Raw genomic sequence first — 21,080 nt, 5'->3', positions numbered from 1 at the left:
TTCTACTGTCCTTGTTTCCCTTTCCAATTTTAGTCAAAGCTTACAGGTCTTGTGTTGGTATATTTGGAAGGCAGTAGAGGAAGACATACTGTTCTTGAGATGTGCTGGCTGAATGCAATGGCAAGGGAAAGAATCCTTAGATCCAGAGGCGCTTAGTACTAAATCTTCCTTTGTTTTGCCTGTCTGGTGTCATTTTTACATGCTGTTGGCACTTCTAAGCGCTTAGCAGCCAGCAGCCCTGAAAAATTTCCTGTACATTGCTTCAGCTTGGCTGGGCACATCAAGTGACATCTCGTATGTAAATACAGAAATCCACCCTCAACACCAGCTGATCTTCAGAGGTGCTGTGCATTTGTTGTTGTTCAGTCACACAGTCGAGACCGACTCTTTGTGACCCATGGACAAAGTCACGGCAGGCCCTCCTGTCTTCCACCTTCCTCCGAAGTCTGCTCAGATTCGTTTGTTACATCAGTAACGCTGTCCAGCCATCTCATCTTTTGCCGTCCCCTTCTTTTTTTGCCTTCTGTCTTTCTCAGCATCAGGATCTTCTCCAGTGAGTGCTCCCTTCTCATTTGGTGAGAGTATTTGAGCTTCAGCTTCAGCATCTGACCTTCCAGGGAACAGTCTGGGTTGATTTCCCTTAGGACTGACTGATTAGATCTTCTTGCAGTCCAAGGGACTCTCAAGAGTCTTCTCCAGCACCACAGCTCAAAAACATCTATTCTTCTGCGCTTGGCCTTCCTTATGGTCCAGCTCTCACAGCCATACATTACTATGTGGCTCTAATTCTTTGTTCCTTGGGAATTATATTCTATTTTTGCTTTGGTTGTCTTCCGCAAAGGGCACTTAACACACATGCTTTTAAAACTACTATAGAATAATGCAGTCGCTATTCTCTGCTAAACCAGAATGCTTTGGATTTGTTCGTTCCTACTATTGCCCAAACAGCTTTTTCTTAGATCCAAGTGCGCAGCCGTGTTGGTCTGAAGCAATAGAACAAAGTAGGGGTCAAATTGCACCTTTAAGACCAACATAGTTTTATTCAGAATGTAAGCTTTTGTGTGTGCATGCACACTTTTTCTTACTAAGGTGGCAGTCAAACCAGAAATGAAAGCTCTGCAGTCCAGGAGTTTTCTCAGTCATTTTATACTACTAGACAAATCTACAAAAGTTAGGGGGTTTTAGCACCCTGACCGGGACACACGCACTGTGCTAGTGATTTATAGCATAAAGGAAAAAGAGAACCAATGTTTATGGATTCCCTGGCTGATGACCTGAAGATATTCTTACTGGTCTGTTTGCAAGCCTGTGGAAGTGCCAGTAGAGGAATGTGTATATGTGCTAGATTGAACATTATAGGATGGTGGAGACTTAGTAATATATGTGAAAAGGATCTAGGGATCTTAGTGGACCATACACTGAATATGAGTCAGCAGTGTGATGCAGCAGCTAAAAAGACAAATGCAATTTTGGGCTGCATCAGTAGTGTATAGTGTTCAGATCATGTGAAGTGATGGTATCACTTTGCTCTGGTTAGGCCTCGCCTAGAGTACTGTGTTCGGTTTTGAGCACCACAATTTATGAAGGATATAGACAAACTGGAATGTGTCCAAAGAACGGCAATGAAGATTGTGAGGGGTCTGGAGACCAAGTCCTATGAGGAAAGGTTGAAGGACCTGGATATTTTTAGCCTGGAGAGAAGACGAGTGAGAGGTGATATGATCACCATCTTCAAGTACTTGAAGGGCTGTCATATAGAGGATGGTGTGCAGGGCCAGCCCTAGATTGTCTGACACCCTAGGCAAGGCTAACTTCTGGTGCCCCCCTTCCCCCACACTGATAATGTCACTGAATCACATGGGGGCATCCAGTTTGGTGCCCCCGATGACTGGAACCCTAGGAAGTTTCCTAGTTTGTCTAGTGGCAGGGCTGGCCCTGATGGTGTGTTTTCTGTTGCTCCAGAAGGTCAGACTAGAACCAATGGGTTGAGATTAAATCAAAAGAGTTTCCGGCTAAATATTAGGAAGAACTTCCTGACAGAGAAGTTCCTCGTTGGAACAGGCTTCCTTGGGAGGTGGTGGACTCTCTTTGTTTGGAGGTTTTAAAACAAAGGCTAGATGACCACCTGACAGCAATACTGATTCTGTGAATTTAGGATGAGGTATCTGTGAATTTCCTGCATTGTGCAGGGAGTTGGACTGATGATTCTGTTCTATGCTGTGAAGAACTGCTGGGGTGGGGGACAATTTGAAAAGCCTCACCCGCTCCAAATTAATCAACAGTGGCAACTTAAGAACACAAGAGAAGCCATGCTGGATCAGGCCAATGGCCCATCCAGTCCAACTCTCTCTGCCACACGGTGGCCAAAACTCAGATGCCATCAGGAGATCCACCAGTGGGGCTACTTTAGAGAAACAAACATGCCATAATCTTCCATGAGTTACTTTCACAGGAATGATTTCTGTTAGTCTATAAGGTACCTCTGGACTTTTGCCTTATTTTTGCCTTATTTTGCTTTCTGTTGTTCATTCGCACAGTTGAGTCCAACTCTTTGCAACCCCTTGGACCAAGTCATGCCAGGCCCTCCTGTCTTCCACCATCCTCCGAAGTCTGCTCAAATTTGTGTTAGTTACATCAGTAACGCTGTCCAGCCATCTCATCTTTTGCCGTCCCCTTCTTCTTTTGCCTTCTGTCTTTCCCAGCATCAGGGTTGATTTCCCTTAGGACTGACTGTTTTGATCTTCTTGCAGTCCAAGGCACTCACAAGGTTCTTCTCCAGCACCAGAGCTCAAAACTGCTACACTAGTCTGGGATTATCACCCCCTCTAGGACACCCACAGTGACTTGAGCAGTTTGACTTTCCCCTTTAGCTGTCACTCATCTGCTCACAAATTCTGCTCTTTTGGGGGAGTCTTACAAAGTCAAATTTTCTTGTTATTGCATGTCTGAGGATTCCCTTAAGTATACAGAAACCTGTGCCTTGGTTTTGTGGAAGGGGGGAGGCTGGGAATACAGCTGTTTGTGTTTGATTTTAGGGCCATGGTTTGCTCAGAAAGAGGGACATCCAGTCCAAGGGTTTGGGTTTGAAAATGGCGAGGCCTTGTGCGGGGGATCACTTGAGGGTAACTCAGAATAAAAAAGGATTAAAATCTCCCTGTAGCCTTCATGTACACACCAAGGCAGTAAGCCTGGGCAGATCTGCTGCTACTTCACATATTGCCTGCCTGCCTGCCTAAAATCCCTTTCAGCCAGTCTTCAATGAAAATCTCCTTCTGCGTTGCATGTGATCTAGATGCACTAGGGTGGTACTATTCGCTCAGTAAAATCTCTGTTCCCTTTGGTCATTCTTTATAGACTCAAGCATTTAGCTTTTTTAAAAAGTGTTTTTATGTCCTGAATTTTTTTTTATTCTTCTGATTGGCTTCTCTGTTACACTTTCAGAATCCTTTAACTATTACTAGCTGAGTACCAGTCCTTGCAAATTCACATAACCAGTTCTTCCTTTTAAAAGTGGGAGGGGGGGGGAATGAGATCAGTGATTAAGTTTTTTTTCCCCCGAAAGCTTTGCGAATTCTGCGTTTACAGCTAGCAAGAATTCAGCTTTGTGTGCAAAAAAGCAGGATTGGTATGGATCTGTTGCTTGCCTTAGATGAAAGACCAGGAGCGCGGCTGAATTCAGTGCCTTCTTACTATACAGAAAGACACTTTGACATACAAATGAAGGCTAATGCCTCTTCCCGGTCTTCTATAGAGTAAGGCCCTGTTTTGTTCATTATATCCGATATAATACATAATGAAATACATAAATAGGGTTTCTTGTAACTTTATTGGCTATGTCCAAGAGGGCAGCCATGTTGGTCTGAAGCAGTTGAACAAAGCAGGTTTCACCTTTAAGACCAGCCAAGTTTTATTGAGAACATAAGCTTTCATGTGCTCTCTAAGCACACTTCATCAGTCGAAAACTTACGTTCTCAATAAAACCTGGTTAGTCTTAAAGGTGCAGTTTGACTCCTACTTTGTTTATTGGTTTGGATTTTAAAAAAGCTGCTCTAACATGCCCAGTCTTTTTTTTTAACAGCAGCTACTATCAGCCCTCCCTCTCCCCCATATTTTGTTGCCGTCAAGTCACAGTAGACTTATGGCGACCTCATGGGATTTTCAAGGTGGGAGATGTTCAGAGGTGGTTTGTCGCGGCCTGCCTCCTGGTAATCGTTGGAAGCCTCCCTTCCAAATAACTAGTAAGGGTGGGCCCTGCTTAACTTCCAACATCTGCTGAGATCAGGCTAGCCTGAGCTATTCAGGTCAGGGTGTCCCTCTCCTATTGCAAACTGTTTTTGAACGCTTCTAGTTTCTAAACCTATTTGTTGTGGCTTGAGAAGGGGGAGAAAGAGGCCGCTGTCTTCCTGTGCTGTTCCTGGTAGTCATTTTTTTTTAATGAACTTACCTGTTAAAAGAAGCTTTCAAAGCCACTTAAAAACCCTCCCTGACAGCATAATTAAAAAGTGAAAAAGCAAAACAAGATTAAAAAAAAGATTTAAAATTCCAAAGCAAGAAGAAGCAAGAAGAACTGCAGTAATCTTAATCACTGGCAAAAGCAAGCAAAATTTTTTTCACATGAATAAGATGATGATGATATTGGATTTATATCCCGCCCTCCACTCGGAAGTCTCAGAGCGGCTCACAATCTCCTTTACCTTCCTCCCCCACAACAGACACCCTGTGAGGTGGGTGGGACTGAGAGGGCTCTCACAGCAGCTGCCCTTTCGAGGACAACCTCTGCCAGAGCTATGGCTGGCCCAAGGCCATCCCAGCAAGTGCAAGTGGAGGAGTGGGGAATCAAACCCGGTTCTTCCAGATAAGAGTCCACAGACTTAACCACTACACCAAACTGGCTTTCAATGTCATGTTAGTGGCTCTCAATGTCGTGTCAGTGAACCAGTAAGCAGTGTGGTAGTTTTCATTGGACAAAGTGGGAGGCGGGCTGTTGCAGCAAAGACCCCTTTGCAAAATGCTATCTTCAGGTCTGATGTTGTTTGCTCAAATGCATCCATCTCTGCCCTGTAAGGTTCACAATCCATTACTGAGGAAGCAGAAAATGTTTTTGTACTGTGAGCTTTCCTTCAACTTAGTATTTGATTTATTCTCGAACCCTGTCAGAGTATCCCAGCTCTGGTATCAAGGGACTATAACTGATAAATCTCAGTCCATGTCTGCTAAAGCTTAAATATCATTTGACAAAATTCTTTGCTTTGGAATTTCCGTTCACTTTGATTACTTTCAGAGGATCTGGAAGTAGTTAATTGCTTCCAGAGGATCTGAAAATAGGTGCCAGGTTTAACTGGAAGGGGCTTTTTTTGTAATCAGAGAGTGTTTTTCTTGGGACCCACATGAGATCCCACGTTGAGAAAGAATACTACCAATGTGGAATGTTTGCTGTGACATCCTGTGTTACAGTTGCTGAGCAGATTAAAAGCATTCCTTGCTTTGTTCATTTGTCTCCTGCCGCTAACAAAAAGTCGAAGTATTCTGCATCCTTTACTTCTAAGGTTACAGTTGACATAAGGCAATGCGCATTTGGAGTAGGCTAAATGGCACAAAACTTAGTATTCTGAGAACCTATCTTTTTTTTTCCTTTTCTTTTTTAAAGTAAATTTTTGCCTAAGGGTTGCAGTGAAAAGTTTATGGGGTTGAGGTCACTATCTGATGCATAGAAGGATTGGGCAAGACTTCCAGAGAGCAGTAGGGATGGGCACGAACCAGCTGACGAACAAAAGTTCATCACGAATTTTTGCCAGTTTGTGGTTCAAGAAGCTGAAGAACTGGTCCATGAAGCTGAAGAACCACCCCAGACTTCCACGAATTTTGATGCAGTTTGTGAAGACCAGGAAACCCTTTTCTGCTCATCATGAAAAATGGAGCCATTTAAAATCACTGCTTCCTGCTCCCCATGTGAGCTCAGAGCCATTCAAACCAAACGGTTGAATGCCAGTCCTGGCTGCTCAGCTGATTGGGAAACCCCTGCTTTCTGGTACCTGCAAAAAGCTGTGAGGAGCAGAAAGTAGGGGTTTAAACTTTAAATGGCTCACAAACCAATATGAACTGGGTCAAGTTTGCAAACTGTCAGTTTGTGGTTCAGCCCTAGAGAGCAGCAGGGCATGAACTGGTCTTCTTTTTGGAAAAGAGACAATTGGTTTTTTTTTTAATAAATATTTTTATGTTTTATTGACTCTTGTACAATTGACCATTACAACATATGAATGTTGGAATTACAAATAGCCCTTACCCCCCCCCCCCCCAACCCTCCCCATCTTCTCTTAGTCTTTCCCCCTCAGCCAAGGGCACAAAGTCTTGATCTTCTACTGAATGTCCTTCCTTGTTTCTCCTGAGATCCATTCTAAATAAGGGTTCCATCTGGTCTCGATTTCCTTGACTTTATCTTCCCACGTGGAATCCTTGATGATTGTTGCCACGATGTCAGACTGTATGTAATCAAACAAATAGTTGTGCCAGATTTCTATTGACCATTTACTTTTATCTTTCCACCCCAAAGCGATAACCGCCTTCCCCGCTAGTATCATTGCCTTGACAAGGTTTTGAGTGGGTCTGCTTAGTGCCGGACTTCCTATTGTGCTTAACAACATCATATTAAAGCCAATGGTTAATGGTACATTGCAGACTTTTCTAATAAATTGAATAATTTCCCCCCAGAAGGGTTTAACCTCTTCACACTCCCACCACATATGTGCAAACCAACCCTTAAATTGTTTGCAATGCCAGCACTTGGAACTCATTCCTGGGAATATATTGGCTATTTGTGCGGGTGTTTTGTACCATTTTGTGAAAAATTTAAATTCCAGTTCTTTAAATTTGATTGCTTTAATCCCTTCTAGTCCTTCCAAGATTTTCCCAGCCAACCTCACTGTTAACTGACCTTCATGACTCCATATCTTTTGTAAATGTACTATTATTTTATCTTTATTTGAAATCATTTTTCTGTATAGTAACCCCACTAGACCCTTCCTTTGTTTGGCCATTACTTTATATATCTCTTCCATTGGAGCGTCTAATCAAAGCTCTCCCTTTTCACTGATCTTCTTAACTATCTTATGTAAGCCTGCTATGTTTAACCAGTATTGATTACCTAAATCTTCTGTAATTTCCTGTAAAGGTTTTAGTTTACCACCCCTAAACATATCGTCCACTCTATAATAGCCTTTGTTTTTAAGCCTTTCCCACCATTTTATAGCATGTGCCTCCTTAACAATAGCTTCTAGGGGGCTCCACCTTGAAACCTTTCCTAGCCGCTGTGGGTACCATTTCATCCAGGTTTCTAATGATGCTCTTCTGGGCCCTAAGGGTAATTTTAGATCTTTTGTCGACACTGTGGAAAAAATACCAAATCTTCCAATACCACTGTTAACTGCGTTCTCGAAATTAATCCACTTCTGTACCTTATCCTCACTCAGATCTAGTAACGCTCTTAGTTGGAAGGCCTCATAATATTTACTTAAATCTGGGATTCCCCAACCTAATTCTGATTTAAGGTTGTATAGAATTCTCTTATGAAACCTACAGTTTTTATTATTAAAAATCCACACTTTAATTGCTTTATTCCATTGTTCAATTTGATTTTTCCTCAAACCTAAGGGCAATGTTTGGAATAAATACATTAACTTTGGTATCAAGAATATTTTAAGGGATCTTATTCTAGTTGATATCCCTAGTATTTTATGATTCCATTTATTCATATCTCTATTTTCTTCCATATTTTACCATAGTTCTCATTTATCATTTTGTCCATATTTTTTTGCAGGACTATCCCTAGGTATTTAAGTCTCTTGGCCCCCATTCCTATATTCGTAACCCTATTTATTTCCTGTTTTTCCTCTCTATTAACATTAAGGTATAAAATTTCTGATTTTGCCATATTCACTCCTAGCCCTGAACACTTTTCAAAATCATCTAAAATTATCTTAATCTTTTTAACTCCGTAATAATGGCTAGAAACGACTTCCAGAGGAATAGTATTAATACAGCAAAAAGGTTAGCTAATTATTTGAAAGTTAAAAAGGCAAAACAATCAATTAGAAGTATAAAAATTAATAATAATACAACTCAAAACTCTAAGGAAATCACTAAGGTATTTGAGGACTTCTATAAAAAGTTATATATGAAAAAGAGTATAACGGAGGTGTGGGACGCACCTAAGCTAATCATAGAGGAGGAAGCGAAAGCCTCACTGGGAGCTGAGATTACACTCCAAGAGATAAAGGAAGTAATAAAAGCGCTCAAAAAAGGTAAATCACCAGGGCTGGATGGCTTTACTTCTGACTTTTATAAAGAAATGGTAGAAATTATAGCACCCGAATTGCAGGTGGTTTTTAACGAAGTCTTGGAAGGAAAGAAAGCCCCGGACTCATGGAAGGAAACAGAAATAATTTTGATATTAAAGCCCCAGAAAGACCCGGAAGAAGTAGGTTCGTATAGGCCCATTAGTTTACTAAATCAAGATTATAAGATCTTTGCTAAGGTTTTAGCAAATAGACTTAAGAGAGTTATCCCGTCAATTATAAAAGGGGACCAATACGGTTTCATTGAGGGTAGATCTATTGCTCATCCCATTAGAAATATCTTAAATGTACTGCACCATGGCCAAAAGAAAAAAATAGCTCTGTTAAAGGTGGATGTTTACAAAGCCTTTGATACTCTCTCACATGAATTCTTGTGGCAAATATTAAAGAAGATAGGTTTAGAGGAACGGTTCTTACACGCCATACAGGAAATATACAATGGTGGTAAGGCAAAAGTTAGAGTCAACACTGACCACTCACAAGCGTTTCCAATTCAAGGGGGGGTAAGAGAAGGCTGTCCACTATCCCCGCTCATATTTATAATAGCTATAGAACAATTAGCAGAGCGAATTAGGAATGCGGGGAGAATAGAGGGGTATAAGTCAGGTAATGAAGAAATGAAAATTAATTTATTTGCGGATGATATCATAGTAATTATGTTTAAGAGACAATTGTTAAGCCCTCTTAATGGTCTACAGCAGGAGTCCCCAACCATTTTGAAGCCTGTGGGCACCTTTGGAATTCTGACACAGGGCCATGACACAATCACAAGATGGCTGCCACGAGACATGGAGCCAATCACAAAATGTCAGGGAGCAAGGTTACATATATAATACTAATACTGGCATTTTATGCAGAAGCTCTGTTTAAAAGGATTCGTATTATTCCTCCCAGCCAGTCAGAAGGCCTGCCTAGCCCCACCTACTTTCTAAAACTAGTTAGCAGGCACCATGAATGGTGTGGGTGGGTGCCATGGCACTCACAAGCATCACATTGGGGACCCCTGGTTTTCAGGTTGAACTCAGGGTTTGCCCACCCTCGCCTTGAAAGCTCCTGAGATGTAGAAAGAGTTTTGGGTCCTCTGGGTGGTATTGAAAATGTGAAGATATTTGAAAAATTAAAAATAAACAGTCTTGTATGCAATGAGAGAGCTGCTTGTGGAGCCAGGACTTGCCTCCTGCTGCTACTGAGTTTCTCCCTCAATACAGGGCGAGCTGGGGAGGCCTGCATTGGAAGGGGGAACATCAGCAGCAGTTACAGTTCCCCCCTCTTCTGAAGAAGGAAGGCATCCTTAAGCAATACCTACAAATGTCTTCATGGCTAAAGCTAGCCCAGCATCCTGTCGTGCACAGAGGCCAACCAGTCACTTCCCTTGATGTTGCCTTCTGGCACTGCGATTCAGAGGTCAACTGCTTCTCTTGACAAATACTGTGTTGGAGATCATTGGTGCAAGGAGGCGTTTACTCCCTTGTTTAAAATCAAGAGGCACTTTGTGCGGTTTCAGAGCACATCGGTCATTTCTGCTGTCATTAGCTGTCTCTACTCAATAACACCATGCTACCCATTACATAACCTGAGGGTGGCCATTTCTAACTTCTACAAATCTGTAGTCTGGATTTATTGAATGTATTGAATTTTAAATGCCTATCAGGGAAAAAAAACTCAGGAAAAATTCTGAAGTAAGGCCATAACTTAAGCTGTCATGCTTACTATTAAAAGAAAAGGCCGTCATTAATTTTGACTCCATAAATAAGCACATTAAAGTCCCTTTAGGGTTCTTCTGAGACCGCTTTTAAAGGAAGAATGTCATATTGAAGTTCCCCTCTCCATTAAGTTTTGCCTGCGAGGAAAGAACCAGTGTGTTTGTGGCCCCTCTGGTAGCGGAGCCCTCAACAGTCCTGTGTGTTTGCATGTTCCGAATTTGACTGATATACTGAGAAAATTTTAATTTCTTATTTAGATTTTGTTGATTTAGTAGATTAATGTTTGTAGGTCTAGACCAGGGGTGGGGAACTGTGGCTCTCCAGATGTTTTTTTAATCTACAACTCCCATCAGCCCCAGCCATTGGCCATGCTGGCTGGGGCTGATGGGAGTTGTAGGCAAAAAACATCTGGAGAGACACTGTTCCTCACCCCTGGTCTAGAAGAACAGTAACTGACTTCTTCCACCCAAGGGAAGGGCTAGTTGTTGGCCAACTTACACTTGACCTTTTTCTTAATTTAAGTGAAAGCTTTGAGGACTAAAGTATTAACTTTTAGGTGGAGCTGCTGAGATTACGTAGCTGAGTTTTTTCCCCTTCAGTAGAGAAGAATGTGTTGTTGAGTCACTACTGAATCATAGTAACCCCATCCACAAGGCGTTCCAGGCAAGATACGAAGAGAGGTAGTTTGCTGTTTTTTTCTGTGTAGCAACTTCAGTATTCCTTGATGGTCTCCCATCCAAGTGCCAACCGTGGCCAACACTGGTTAGCTTGAGCTCAGGCCAAGTTGGGATATTCAGGGTGCTTTTTGGTAGAGACGGAGATGCATTGAAGCTTATGAAGTTGGCTTATACTGAGACAAATCATTGGTCTTTCTATCTGCTCTGACTGACAGGCAGCAACTCTTCAGTGTCTTAAGAATATCAGAAGAGCTCTGCTGGATCAAACCAGTGGTCCATCTAGCCCAGTATTGTGTCTCAGTCGGTGGCCAGCCAGTTCCTCTGGATGGTCAACAACAGGGCATAGAGACCAAGGCTGTTGCCGTCTGGCTTTGGGATTCAGAGGATTAGTGCCTCTGAATGTGGAAGTTCACCTCACCCACTATGGCTAGTATCCTCCATGAATCTATCACTTCCCCTTTTAAAACTGTTTATTCCTGAATTCAGACCAAAATAACTGTTTCTGCTAGAGCAGGGGTGGCCAAACTGTGGCTCAAGAGCCATGTGTGACTCTTCCGCACATATTATGTGGCTAACGAAGCTCTCAACACCCCATTGGTCAGTGATTTGGAGAATGTATTTAAAGTTAAAGTTGCTTTCTTTTCACCTCCCCCCCAATCTATTTCCTTACTTCCCGCCAGCCTTCCTGCCTGCTTTGAAACATCATGTTTATTCTATGTGGCTCTTATGTTAAATTTGGCCACCCCTGTATTAGAGCGTCTTTCTGCAAGTCTAATTTTTTAAATACATTTCTGTGCTGTCACATGGGTGGGCCTTGGTAATTGCTTGTCACAGGGGGATACTTCACCAGGGGATACTTCACCAGATACTTCACCAGAATCATAGAACAATAATTGAGGTGACATGAGAGAAGTGAGCAATAACTACCTGAGTTGCAAAGAATATGAGCAGCCATTTGGGTTTGCCATCTTGGAGCTGTGCAAGTTCTTACATGTTCTGCTGCCCTGGAAGCGGTATGGAAAATGGAAACACACCCTAGTTTACATGAGGAACTCCAGTGCTTTTCTTTGTAAGGTTCTTTGGGAATAATCTGCTGCTCGTCTCTTGTCTTGCCTGTGCATCCGTTATCTCTGAAAGAAGAAAGACACTGCCTTGTTTGTAGACCTGCCTACTTGTCTCTTCAATTTCTAGCCACTAGATTTGAAAAGTGAGTATCTTGGTGGGAAATGGCCAGAGAGTTTGAATCTGGCTAAGATTTAAGCTGCATGAAGTTTAAACCTGGTGCTGCTTGGTGTGATGAAGTTTACCTTGCTGTGGAACAGCAATTAATCTGCTGCTCGTCTCTTGTCTTGCCTGTGTATCTTGTTTCTGCTTTGGAAACCTTAAAGTAGCTCGCACATGGTTTCCATCAGGCCCAAGCCCACCTATCTTTCAACAAAACTGTAGCATTCTATACCTCCAAACCAAATTGCGGGTGGGGTGGGGGTGGGGGGGACGACTCCTTTAAAAACAGTCAAGCAACCCCATCCTCCTTGGGTACAACTCATTGTAACAGTTGTTGGGTGGCTTCTAATCTCTCCTTTTTGGATCTAGGTACTTTTTAACAGTAAGAGTAGTTGAACAGTGGAAATGGCTACCGAGGGAGGTGGTGAGCTCCCCCTTACTGGCAATCTTTAAGCAGCGGCACGACAAACACTTGTCAGGGAAACTCTAGGGTGATCCTGCATTGAGTAGGGGGTTGGACTAGATGGCCTGTGTGACCCCATTCCAACTCTGTGATTCTTCTATGATTCTAGTTGAGTGGGTGGTAGCAGTTCATTTCCAGGTGATATTAGATGACGCAGATGCATTTTGATATCATTTCTAGCCAGCGTTAGGCATACCTCAGACACCCTGATGGTCAGAGCATTAAACTTGGACCAAGAAAGAGATGATGGGGTCCTGCCCTGTTGGTTTTCCTGGATTTGTCAGCGCTTTTCATACCATTGACAAGGATACTGTTATGCACCACTATTTTGTATTGTTTGGGCTTATAGCACATTACTCCAGTCATTTTGCAATTAATCCACCACTTGGCATGATGCTGGGGGAGCTAAGGTTTGGCACAAAATAACTGCTGCGCTGTTCCACAAGGTCCGTTTTTGTTCCCTGAGCTGTTTAAGATTTACGTGAGACCAGGGCTTTTGTTGAAAGACAGAAAAGGCTCAGCAGGAACTCATTTACATATTAAGCCACAGACCCCGGCACCAAGCCAGCCAAAACTGCGTTCCTGTGCGTTCCTGCTAAAAAAAAAAAAAATAACCCCTGCATAAGACACTCCAGACGTCTGGAGTAAAGCACCATCTATATGCTGAAGTCACCAGTCGCTGTGATCCTCCTCTTTGTCTGTATCAGAAGCAGTGCTAGAAATGCCAAACAGATTCCTAGAACTGACCACGGGCAAGGTTACAAGCATTTGAATAAACTGCAGTGCAGATAATATGCAAGCTGTCTTGATAGGTAGTTTAGAGCAGGGGTCCCCAAGCCTTGGTCCACGGGCCAGTACTGGTCCGTGGCCTGTTTGCAGCTGGACCGTGGCGTGAGGCAGAGATGCCACCCTTTTCACCCACCTGGGTCCCAGGCACGCGAAAGAGGCAGCGCAGCTTCACTCCGAAGCACCGCCTCTTTAATCCTCTTGGGTGGGTGGAAGGGGCAGCGCGGCAGTGACCTTCGCTTACCGCTCATTTTAAGACCCCCATGGGATGGAGGCAGGGCTGGGGCATGGGGGGGGCAGCCTGGGGCAGCAAACCCCCCCCCCACCTGTCCATGGAAAAATTGTCTTCCATAAAACCAGTCCCTGGTGCAAGAAAGGTTGGGGGCTGTTGATTACAGTCCCCTTGCAGAATGTTACAGTCCCCTTGCACAACAGTGTGACAAAATGGGTGCTGTTAGAGTGTGTGTGTTTGTGTGTTAAGTGCCCTCAAATCCCTTACAGTGGCCCCATGAATGAATGTCCCATCATTAATAGCCTTGCCCATGTCTTGCAGACTGAGGGCAGTAGGAATCTTTAGAGTCATCCATCTCATGTTGGGTTGTCTTCTTTTCCTGCTGCCTTCCACTTTTCCTAGCATTATTGTCTTTTTCAATGACTTCTGTCTTCTGATAATGTGACCAAAGTAAACCTCAGTGTAGTCATTTTAGCTTCTAAGGAGAAGCTTCATTTGATCTAGAACCGACCGATCTGTTAGTGTGTGGGGTGTCCATACATATCTGACTGCATGAGCCTAGTGCATCAGTTACCCCAGGCTTTGGGGTATCTCCTATTCTGGATGGAATTGGACTCCCCACCATCTGAGGCTAGACAGGGGCAACCCAAGAAAAGACCTTCTTGATTGAGGTGTTAAAACTTTGGAACTCCCCCCTTGGGGAGATTCGTCTGTCTCTATCATTGACTTCCACCAATGGGCGAAAACTTCTTTGTTTTCATAGAATCATAGAATTGGAAGGGACCTCCAGGGTCATCTAGTCCAACCCCCTGCACAATGCAGGAAATTCACAAACACCTCCCCTCCCCCCACATCCCCAGTTTTGTTTGGCACTCCTGTACTAGCTCTCATCGGCCCTCCTCCCTGTGTGTTTATGTGCTTTGCTTGATTATTTAAAAATTTTTATATATATATTTGTGTCTTAATGGTTTTATGTTCACCACCTTGTGGACTCTATGTGGGTGGAAAGGTAGCACATAGAAATGTTTGAGCAGGAACGAACAGGGACACAATTCCCACTAGTTTGGTGTCAGGGGGTGTGGCCTAATGTACAGATGAGTTCCTGCTAGGCTTTTTTCTACAAAAAGCCCTGCGCAAAATAATTGTCACATCAGGGTGTGGCCTAATATGCAAATAAGTTCCCGCTGGACTTTTTCTACAGCCTCACCCCTCCCCCCGGAACAGATTCTCACTGTGTAATTGTCAGGATCACAGCAGGTCCAGTCTAAGGGTTTTTCTGAGGGGGGGGGGTGCTTTTTGATCTACAGACAATATTACATTTAGAAACTTGAATCTATTTGAAACTGGAATACTTAATAGTTAACAAAGTATCTATTTAAAATTGAAATGAAAACTTCCTCTCCTGGCATGTGACGCCTGGAAAATCTGTGTCCTGTCCCACTTACGTACTTGAATCTTTGACCGTCTTTGTCATTCTACTCTCACTGTGTGCCAAATGGATTGAGATTGGAGCATTCATGCCAGGTGAAGCAGAAATACATTAGCCTCTTCCCACCCCAAAGTGCAGTTTATGTTTCAAAAGGCTGGAAGACTTGGCTGTTACTGGCAAGACGACTTGCTCAGTAGAAACAGTGATTTAAGCAGCTTTCCTCACCAATCTGCTGTGTAGTCCAAAAGGAACAATTTGCCTTCTCATTAAAAAACAAAAAAGCCAATATACCTGTGAAATGATTTGCTGTTTAACTTTTGCTCTAGGGGTGCTTAATTTGTAACCAACAGGTATTTTTTCCCTCTCTCTCTCTGTAAAGGTTGTTCAGTTTGACCTTGAAAAAGCTCATCATGCTGAAAGAAATGGACAAGGATCTGAACTCGGTGGTGATTGCAGTGAAACTTCAGGTGGGTATATTGAAGAAGCAAGAGGGTTTCAGGGCATATATGGGCATCTGACAATTGCAGGGCTTGCCAACCTTTACAACTCCCCCTTCTTGCCATTCTTCCTCATTAAATATTGGGCTCCATTATTCTCAGCCTTTGTCTTGGTCCAAATGCTCTAGAACAGGGATGTCAAATTCATTTGTTATGAGGAACGGATCAGATGTAAATGAGACCTTGGTGGACCGGGCTATGCCATGTCGGGCCAGGTCATGTGTGTACCTATTTAAGATTAGGTAGCTGAGATATAAACTTTATAAAGGACACAAACAAACACAATTAAATATTCTTCAGAAAAAACTTAAAATAAAATATGCTTAAAACATCAGCACTCGTTGGTTTTAAAGATGCTTTCTTTCCATTTCTCCCTTGGGATCCAGGGAACGGGGCAAAGGAAGCTCTGGCTCTTTCCTTCCTTCCCCAGGGGACCAGTAGAAGAAAGAGAGGCTGGCTCAGTAGCTCTGCTGTGCGATTGAGAGAGCCTGGCAAAGCAAGCTGTGATGCAGAAGGAAGCAAGAGAGAGGGAGAAGGAAGCAGATGAGAGCCAGTTGCTCAGGGGCCTGATAGGAGTCCCCCGGGGGCCTGATTCAGCCCTCGGGCCGCATGTTTGGTACCCCTGCTCTAGAATGACATTCTCCATTGGAAAACAGGCTACTGTGATGAGGACCATCCTGTTTCCCTTGCTGCGTTTAAATGGGAAATCTGAGGACTCAAGTGAAGAGGATGGATTGGTACTCTGCATGTGGGAGAGATGGAATAGCGGGGGCCTCCTGCAGGTTCTGCGAGTCAAGGGAAATTGCCCTTTCCTCAGGGAATGTGCAAAGTGCCCGCCATGGAGCCTTCATCTCCAGCTTGACATTATGAACAGCATAGTTGACTGGGGTTTGTAAATTTGAATGTTATAACTAGAGTTGCCAGCTTCCAGGTGGGGCTTGGGGATCTCCCAAAATTACAACTGATCTCCAGACTTTAGAGATTCATTCCTGTACAAGAAAATAGCTTTGAAGGATGGGCTGTATGGCATTTTACCTCAGTGAGGTCGCTCCCCTCCCCAACCACCTCTTCCATGGGCTCCACCTCCACCTCTCCAGAAGTTTCCCAGGCCAGAGTTGGCATCCCTGAGTATAGCACCACGTGATGTCTACTCTTTTTTCCTTTCAGAGCCAGTTTGGTGTAGTGGTTAAGTGTGTGGACTGTTATCTGGGAGAACTGGGTTTGATTCCCCACTCCTCCACTTGCAGCTGCTGGAATGGCCTTGGGTCAGCCATAGCTATCGCAGGAGATGTCCTTGAAAGGGCAGTTGCTGCGAGAGCCCTCTCAGCCCCACCCACCTCACAGGGTGTTGTGAGGGGAGAAGATAGGAGATTGTAAGCCACTCTGATTCAGAGAGAAGAGCGGGGTATAAATCTGCAGTCTTCTTTTTCTTTCATCATATTGAGCTAAATCCTTTGAAAATGGAAGAAAGCTCCCAAATTTAATAAATGCATCTATCAGCACTACTGTGTCTCTCGCTTCGGTATGGTTTTGGGGGGGAATTCAGATGCACTTTTCTTTAGTGAACACTAAAAACTACAGGCAAAATGTCTCTTATTCTGTGTGAATTCCAGGGTTCAAAGAGGATCCTGAGGTCTAATGAGATTGTCTTACCCGTCAGCGGACTTGTGGAAACAGAGCTTCAGCTGACCTTCTCGTTGCAGGTAAATAAAGTTCAGCTGATCCATAGAATATCGTTACCTGCTTTGCAGCACGCTGGGATTTTCTGGCGGGAGCTTCGCAAAATGCAAAGCTAGGAGCTTTTTTCTCATCGGTTGTTTGGCATTGAACAATCAGGCACCTGTATTGTGTCCCTCGCCAAATTATGGTCAGGATCTGTGGGGACAAATGCCAGAGGCTGCCTTGGAAGTCCTGTTCAAAATTACTTTTTGATTAAACTTTTCTGATAAGACAGATGTTTGGGATGTGATGGTTAATACATGAGAGTGCCTCTCAAGCAGCATTAGAATCGCTGGATGGACCTTTGGATTGCTTCTGCAACAGCCTCTGGCATCTTCCATCCTTTAACCTTAGAATACAATCTGAGAGAGGTCACTATAATGGATAACACAACAAAAAATGCAAGCTAGTGACCAATTTACTAAGAAGTATATAGAAATCAGTCCAAATGTCCAAAACATGTATATTCAAGTCCCAAAGTAGTGTGGTGACAAGCCAATCGATTAAGTACTTGTTTCTTTCCAGTCTTCATCAGACCTGGGACCAATATTGATTCAGTTATATAGATTCTTTACACAATTTTCAAAAAAGAGGGACGCAGAGCGTCTCCAGCAGCAATTTCACATTGGCTACAGCTCAGTATGTTCACATGTTGGTGGTGCACAGTGGTGGTGCTCCGGGTGGGAACTCCCAGCTCCATACACTGGCCAGTGCTGCCTAGGAGAGCATGCAGGTGACGGAGCATGGACGGTGGGAAGGCTTGCAAGTGGTTGAAGGATGTACAGAAGGTAGGTGCGGGGGGATTCAGGTGTTGGGATGGAAAGGAAGACATGAGGGGGGGCGGCCCTGAGGGTGAGCTTCTGCCCAGGACCCCCCAAGCCTGGAACCAACTCTACTTGGGGAGTCCCATTTTTCTCCCACAATAATCTCAGGCAGCATGGTACATAAAGAAACCAGTTGACAAGCTACTGTGCTTCAGATTTCCCCTGAAAGAGGCTTAATAACTGTAAAGTGCTTGGGGATTTTTGAAGGAAAATTGCTGTGAAATTCACAAGTTTATGCCCCTGCCTCCCTTTTCCTTGGAAGCATTGCCACATTCTGCCAACTGGGAGCCAAACATGGTCACAGTTCAGACCTGGGATGTGATGTTCCTGGTGCCAGCTTTCCAGCTCATTTCTTCTTTCTGTCCCTTTTTCCCCGGGAGAGTATTCAATCCTTTTGCACCACATAAATAGCCCCTTCCCGGCACTGAAGAGCTGGAAGGCACTGGGCCTGTAGAGAACTGTAAATTGTATGCATTCTGAGCCACATTGTTTAGTTTCACTGCCGCTCAGGGTGCGAATTGCATTTTGAAAGTGTTTGAAATGTTTATCAAAAATGGATTTGTATGCTGTCTTCCTCCCCTCACTTGCAAGAGCTGGCACAACTTGAAAAGCCAGGGAGGGCTTAATCTTGTGCTTTTTGTTTTAACTGGGAGTTCCTTTTAGAGGAGTTCGTCCAGTGCCTCCTACTGGGCCAGTCACGCTGGTGGGGAAGCAAGCTTTTGAGCTGTACAGTTTGGGACCATTTCAGATCCTGCCTATTTATGTTCAGCGTGGATGCAACGGTTGCACTTGGCACCTTCTTCCTGGCGCAGCATGAAAGCAAGCAACTAAACAGCAGTAGGATCATTTCCCACCCACCCCACAACTTCAAAAGTTCCCTGCACCATCACTATAACTTCAAGATGTGAAATGTATTGATTGTGGGTGGCACATCATGTGCACACAGTGTGACTTGCAGCTGTCTGCAAGCAGCCTCCCACTCACTTCAGGAAAAAGCATCTTAGACTGGAAGAATGTTATGTTTGGGGGAAGAAATTAAAGCAGCTCTCCATGGCAGGCAGCACTGCTCTGTTCTAATGGTGGCTCAGTGGTAGAGCATCTGCTTGATAAGCAGAAGGTCCCAGGTTCAATCCCCGGCATCTCCAACTAAAAAGGGTCCAGGCAAGTAGGCATGAAAAACCTCAGCTTGAGACCCTGGAGAGCTGCTGCCAGTCTGAGTAGACTTTGATGGACCGAGGGTCTGATTCAGTATAAGGCAGCTTCATATCTTCATATGTTCTCCACTTTCGATGGGTCATCAGTACCTTGATGACAGTTGGTTCCGAGTCATTTTTGCCTGATGGAGGAGAAGATGATGATATTGGGTTCATATCCTGCTCTTCACTCTGAATCTCAGTCTCAGAGCGGCTCACAATCTCCTTTATCTTCCTCCCCCACAACCGACACCCTGTGAGGTGGGTGGGGCTGAGAGAGCTCTCACAGAAGCTACCCTTTCAAGGACAACTCTGGCTGACCCCAAGGCCATTCCAGCAGCTGCAAGTGGAGGAGTGGGAAATCAAACCCGGTTTTCCCCGATAAGAGTCCACGCACTTAAGCACTACACCGAACTGGCTCACTGTTAGGCCTTGGAAGGCAGCAACTGCAACACTGAACTGGTTTCAGCAAAAGTTCCAATTCTCTGTCTGCCTTCTTTGTTGTTGTGCTTGGTGCTTGCACAAGTTTGGGCTGCTGCTGATTTTGCATTCTGCTTCTGTTGCAGTATCCCCACTTCCTGAAGAGAGATGCTAACAAGCTGCAGATCATGTTGCAGCGAAGAAAACGGTACAAAAACCGGACCATTCTGGGCTACAAAACACTAGCTGTTGGCCTTATCAACATGGCAGAGGTAAGGCAAGAAGATGTTAGTCTTTCCAAGAAACGTAGAGGAATATATGGTCCAATTTCCAAGTGTCCATAGAGAATCTCTCTAGGGAATGCTGAGGATGTGGGTTCTGAAGCATTAAGTGTTTCCAAAGGGTCTCAAATAACAAGACAGGCACACCTTCCTTATCTGTGGCAGTGCAAGAACCATCTTAGGGAGGTGTAAACTTTGGACAATGAGGCTTAGGGCATATACCTTTGGGAATATCTTTTAAGTATCTTATTTTGGCTCTTTCAACCTTGGCTTGTTATAACGCCTATTTCTCAGCAGTGGTGATAGGAACAAGTATTTCAGAAGGGGAATGGAGCAGCCTTGGAGCTTTGTTGGGGAAACATTGCCTCACGTCATGTGGAAGCGGGGAGGGGGCTGTTGCAGAAAGCCAGGTGAAGGCAGCATTAGGCCAGATAAAAGCTGAAGATAGGCTGGGAATTCTTCCATGGAGCAGCACTCAGCTCGTCTGCTCTTTATGCTTTCAAGTCTTCAGTCCTGCTAATGAACTCTTGCCAATTCATTTGTTTTGGTCTTAGGTTCAGGTCCCTCCCCCTATTTCTTGCTTGAGGCAGACAGTCGCTTGGATTGTCTGCTTGCATCCTTGCCCACTCCCTAGTTTGGCTTAGTGGACTTCAGGAAATGTAATTTTATGCTTAACTCCCCCCCCCCCCAAACACACCCCAATTTCCCACTTTTTGAGCTTTTTGGGTAGCTGTATGGCGTTGTCCCAAAACTAAGCTGTTTCCCCTTCCTCCAGGTTATGCAGCATCCCAGTGAAGGAGCCCTGGTTCTCGGGCTTCACAGCAACGTGAAAGATGTCTCTGTTCCTGTTGCTGAAATTAAAATCTATTCTCTGTCCAGCCAGCCAATAGATCACGAAGGGCTTAAATCAAAGTTATCTGGTAAGTGGACTTATAAGTCTTGTTAACAGGCTCTTGGGTTTTGAGCAATTATAGTAACTGATATATATTCTGGCAGCAATATAGTCTCTGATAATAGTTGGTAAAATTATCCATGGATGAAGCACCGTGAGAAGAAGCCCCAAATCTAGCAAGATTCACATATGCTGACCCTGCAGCTTAAAATTAGATCTTGTGTTGAATTTTTGATTTCCTGGCGTGGTGGTTCTGCTGATCATGGATATTTTTACTGAGATGGGTGTGTGAGGAGCTTTGTTTTTAAACGTCTGCCTTGATTTTTATCTGGCATAGGCAAAGGGGCACCTTCTCGGTGCTAGAGGCTGACAGATTGTTTATCATTGCT

The 21,080-nt window shown here is 44.0% G+C and overlaps 1 protein-coding gene across 5 annotated transcripts in view; it reads left to right on the top strand.

Annotated features, from left to right (window-relative positions):
• PACS1 (phosphofurin acidic cluster sorting protein 1) overlaps nucleotides 1-21,080 on the top strand; it is a 126,877-nt gene that overhangs the window by 46,732 nt on the left and 59,065 nt on the right. For all 5 annotated transcript variants that reach the window (XM_060255063.1, XM_060255080.1, XM_060255068.1 and 2 more), the window contains exons 2-5: nucleotides 15,245-15,332; nucleotides 16,976-17,065; nucleotides 19,665-19,790; nucleotides 20,575-20,719. In XM_060255063.1, coding sequence (XP_060111046.1) covers nucleotides 15,245-15,332; nucleotides 16,976-17,065; nucleotides 19,665-19,790; nucleotides 20,575-20,719 — 449 coding nt within the window. The remainder of the gene's footprint in view (nucleotides 1-15,244; nucleotides 15,333-16,975; nucleotides 17,066-19,664; nucleotides 19,791-20,574; nucleotides 20,720-21,080) is intronic.

The sequence above is a fragment of the Heteronotia binoei genome, chromosome 1 (assembly GCF_032191835.1).
Source record: "Heteronotia binoei isolate CCM8104 ecotype False Entrance Well chromosome 1, APGP_CSIRO_Hbin_v1, whole genome shotgun sequence".
Taxonomy (NCBI): Eukaryota; Metazoa; Chordata; class Lepidosauria; order Squamata; family Gekkonidae; genus Heteronotia; species Heteronotia binoei.
The sequence above is the reverse complement of the archived record's forward strand: the minus strand, read 5'-3'. Positions and strand labels throughout refer to the sequence as shown.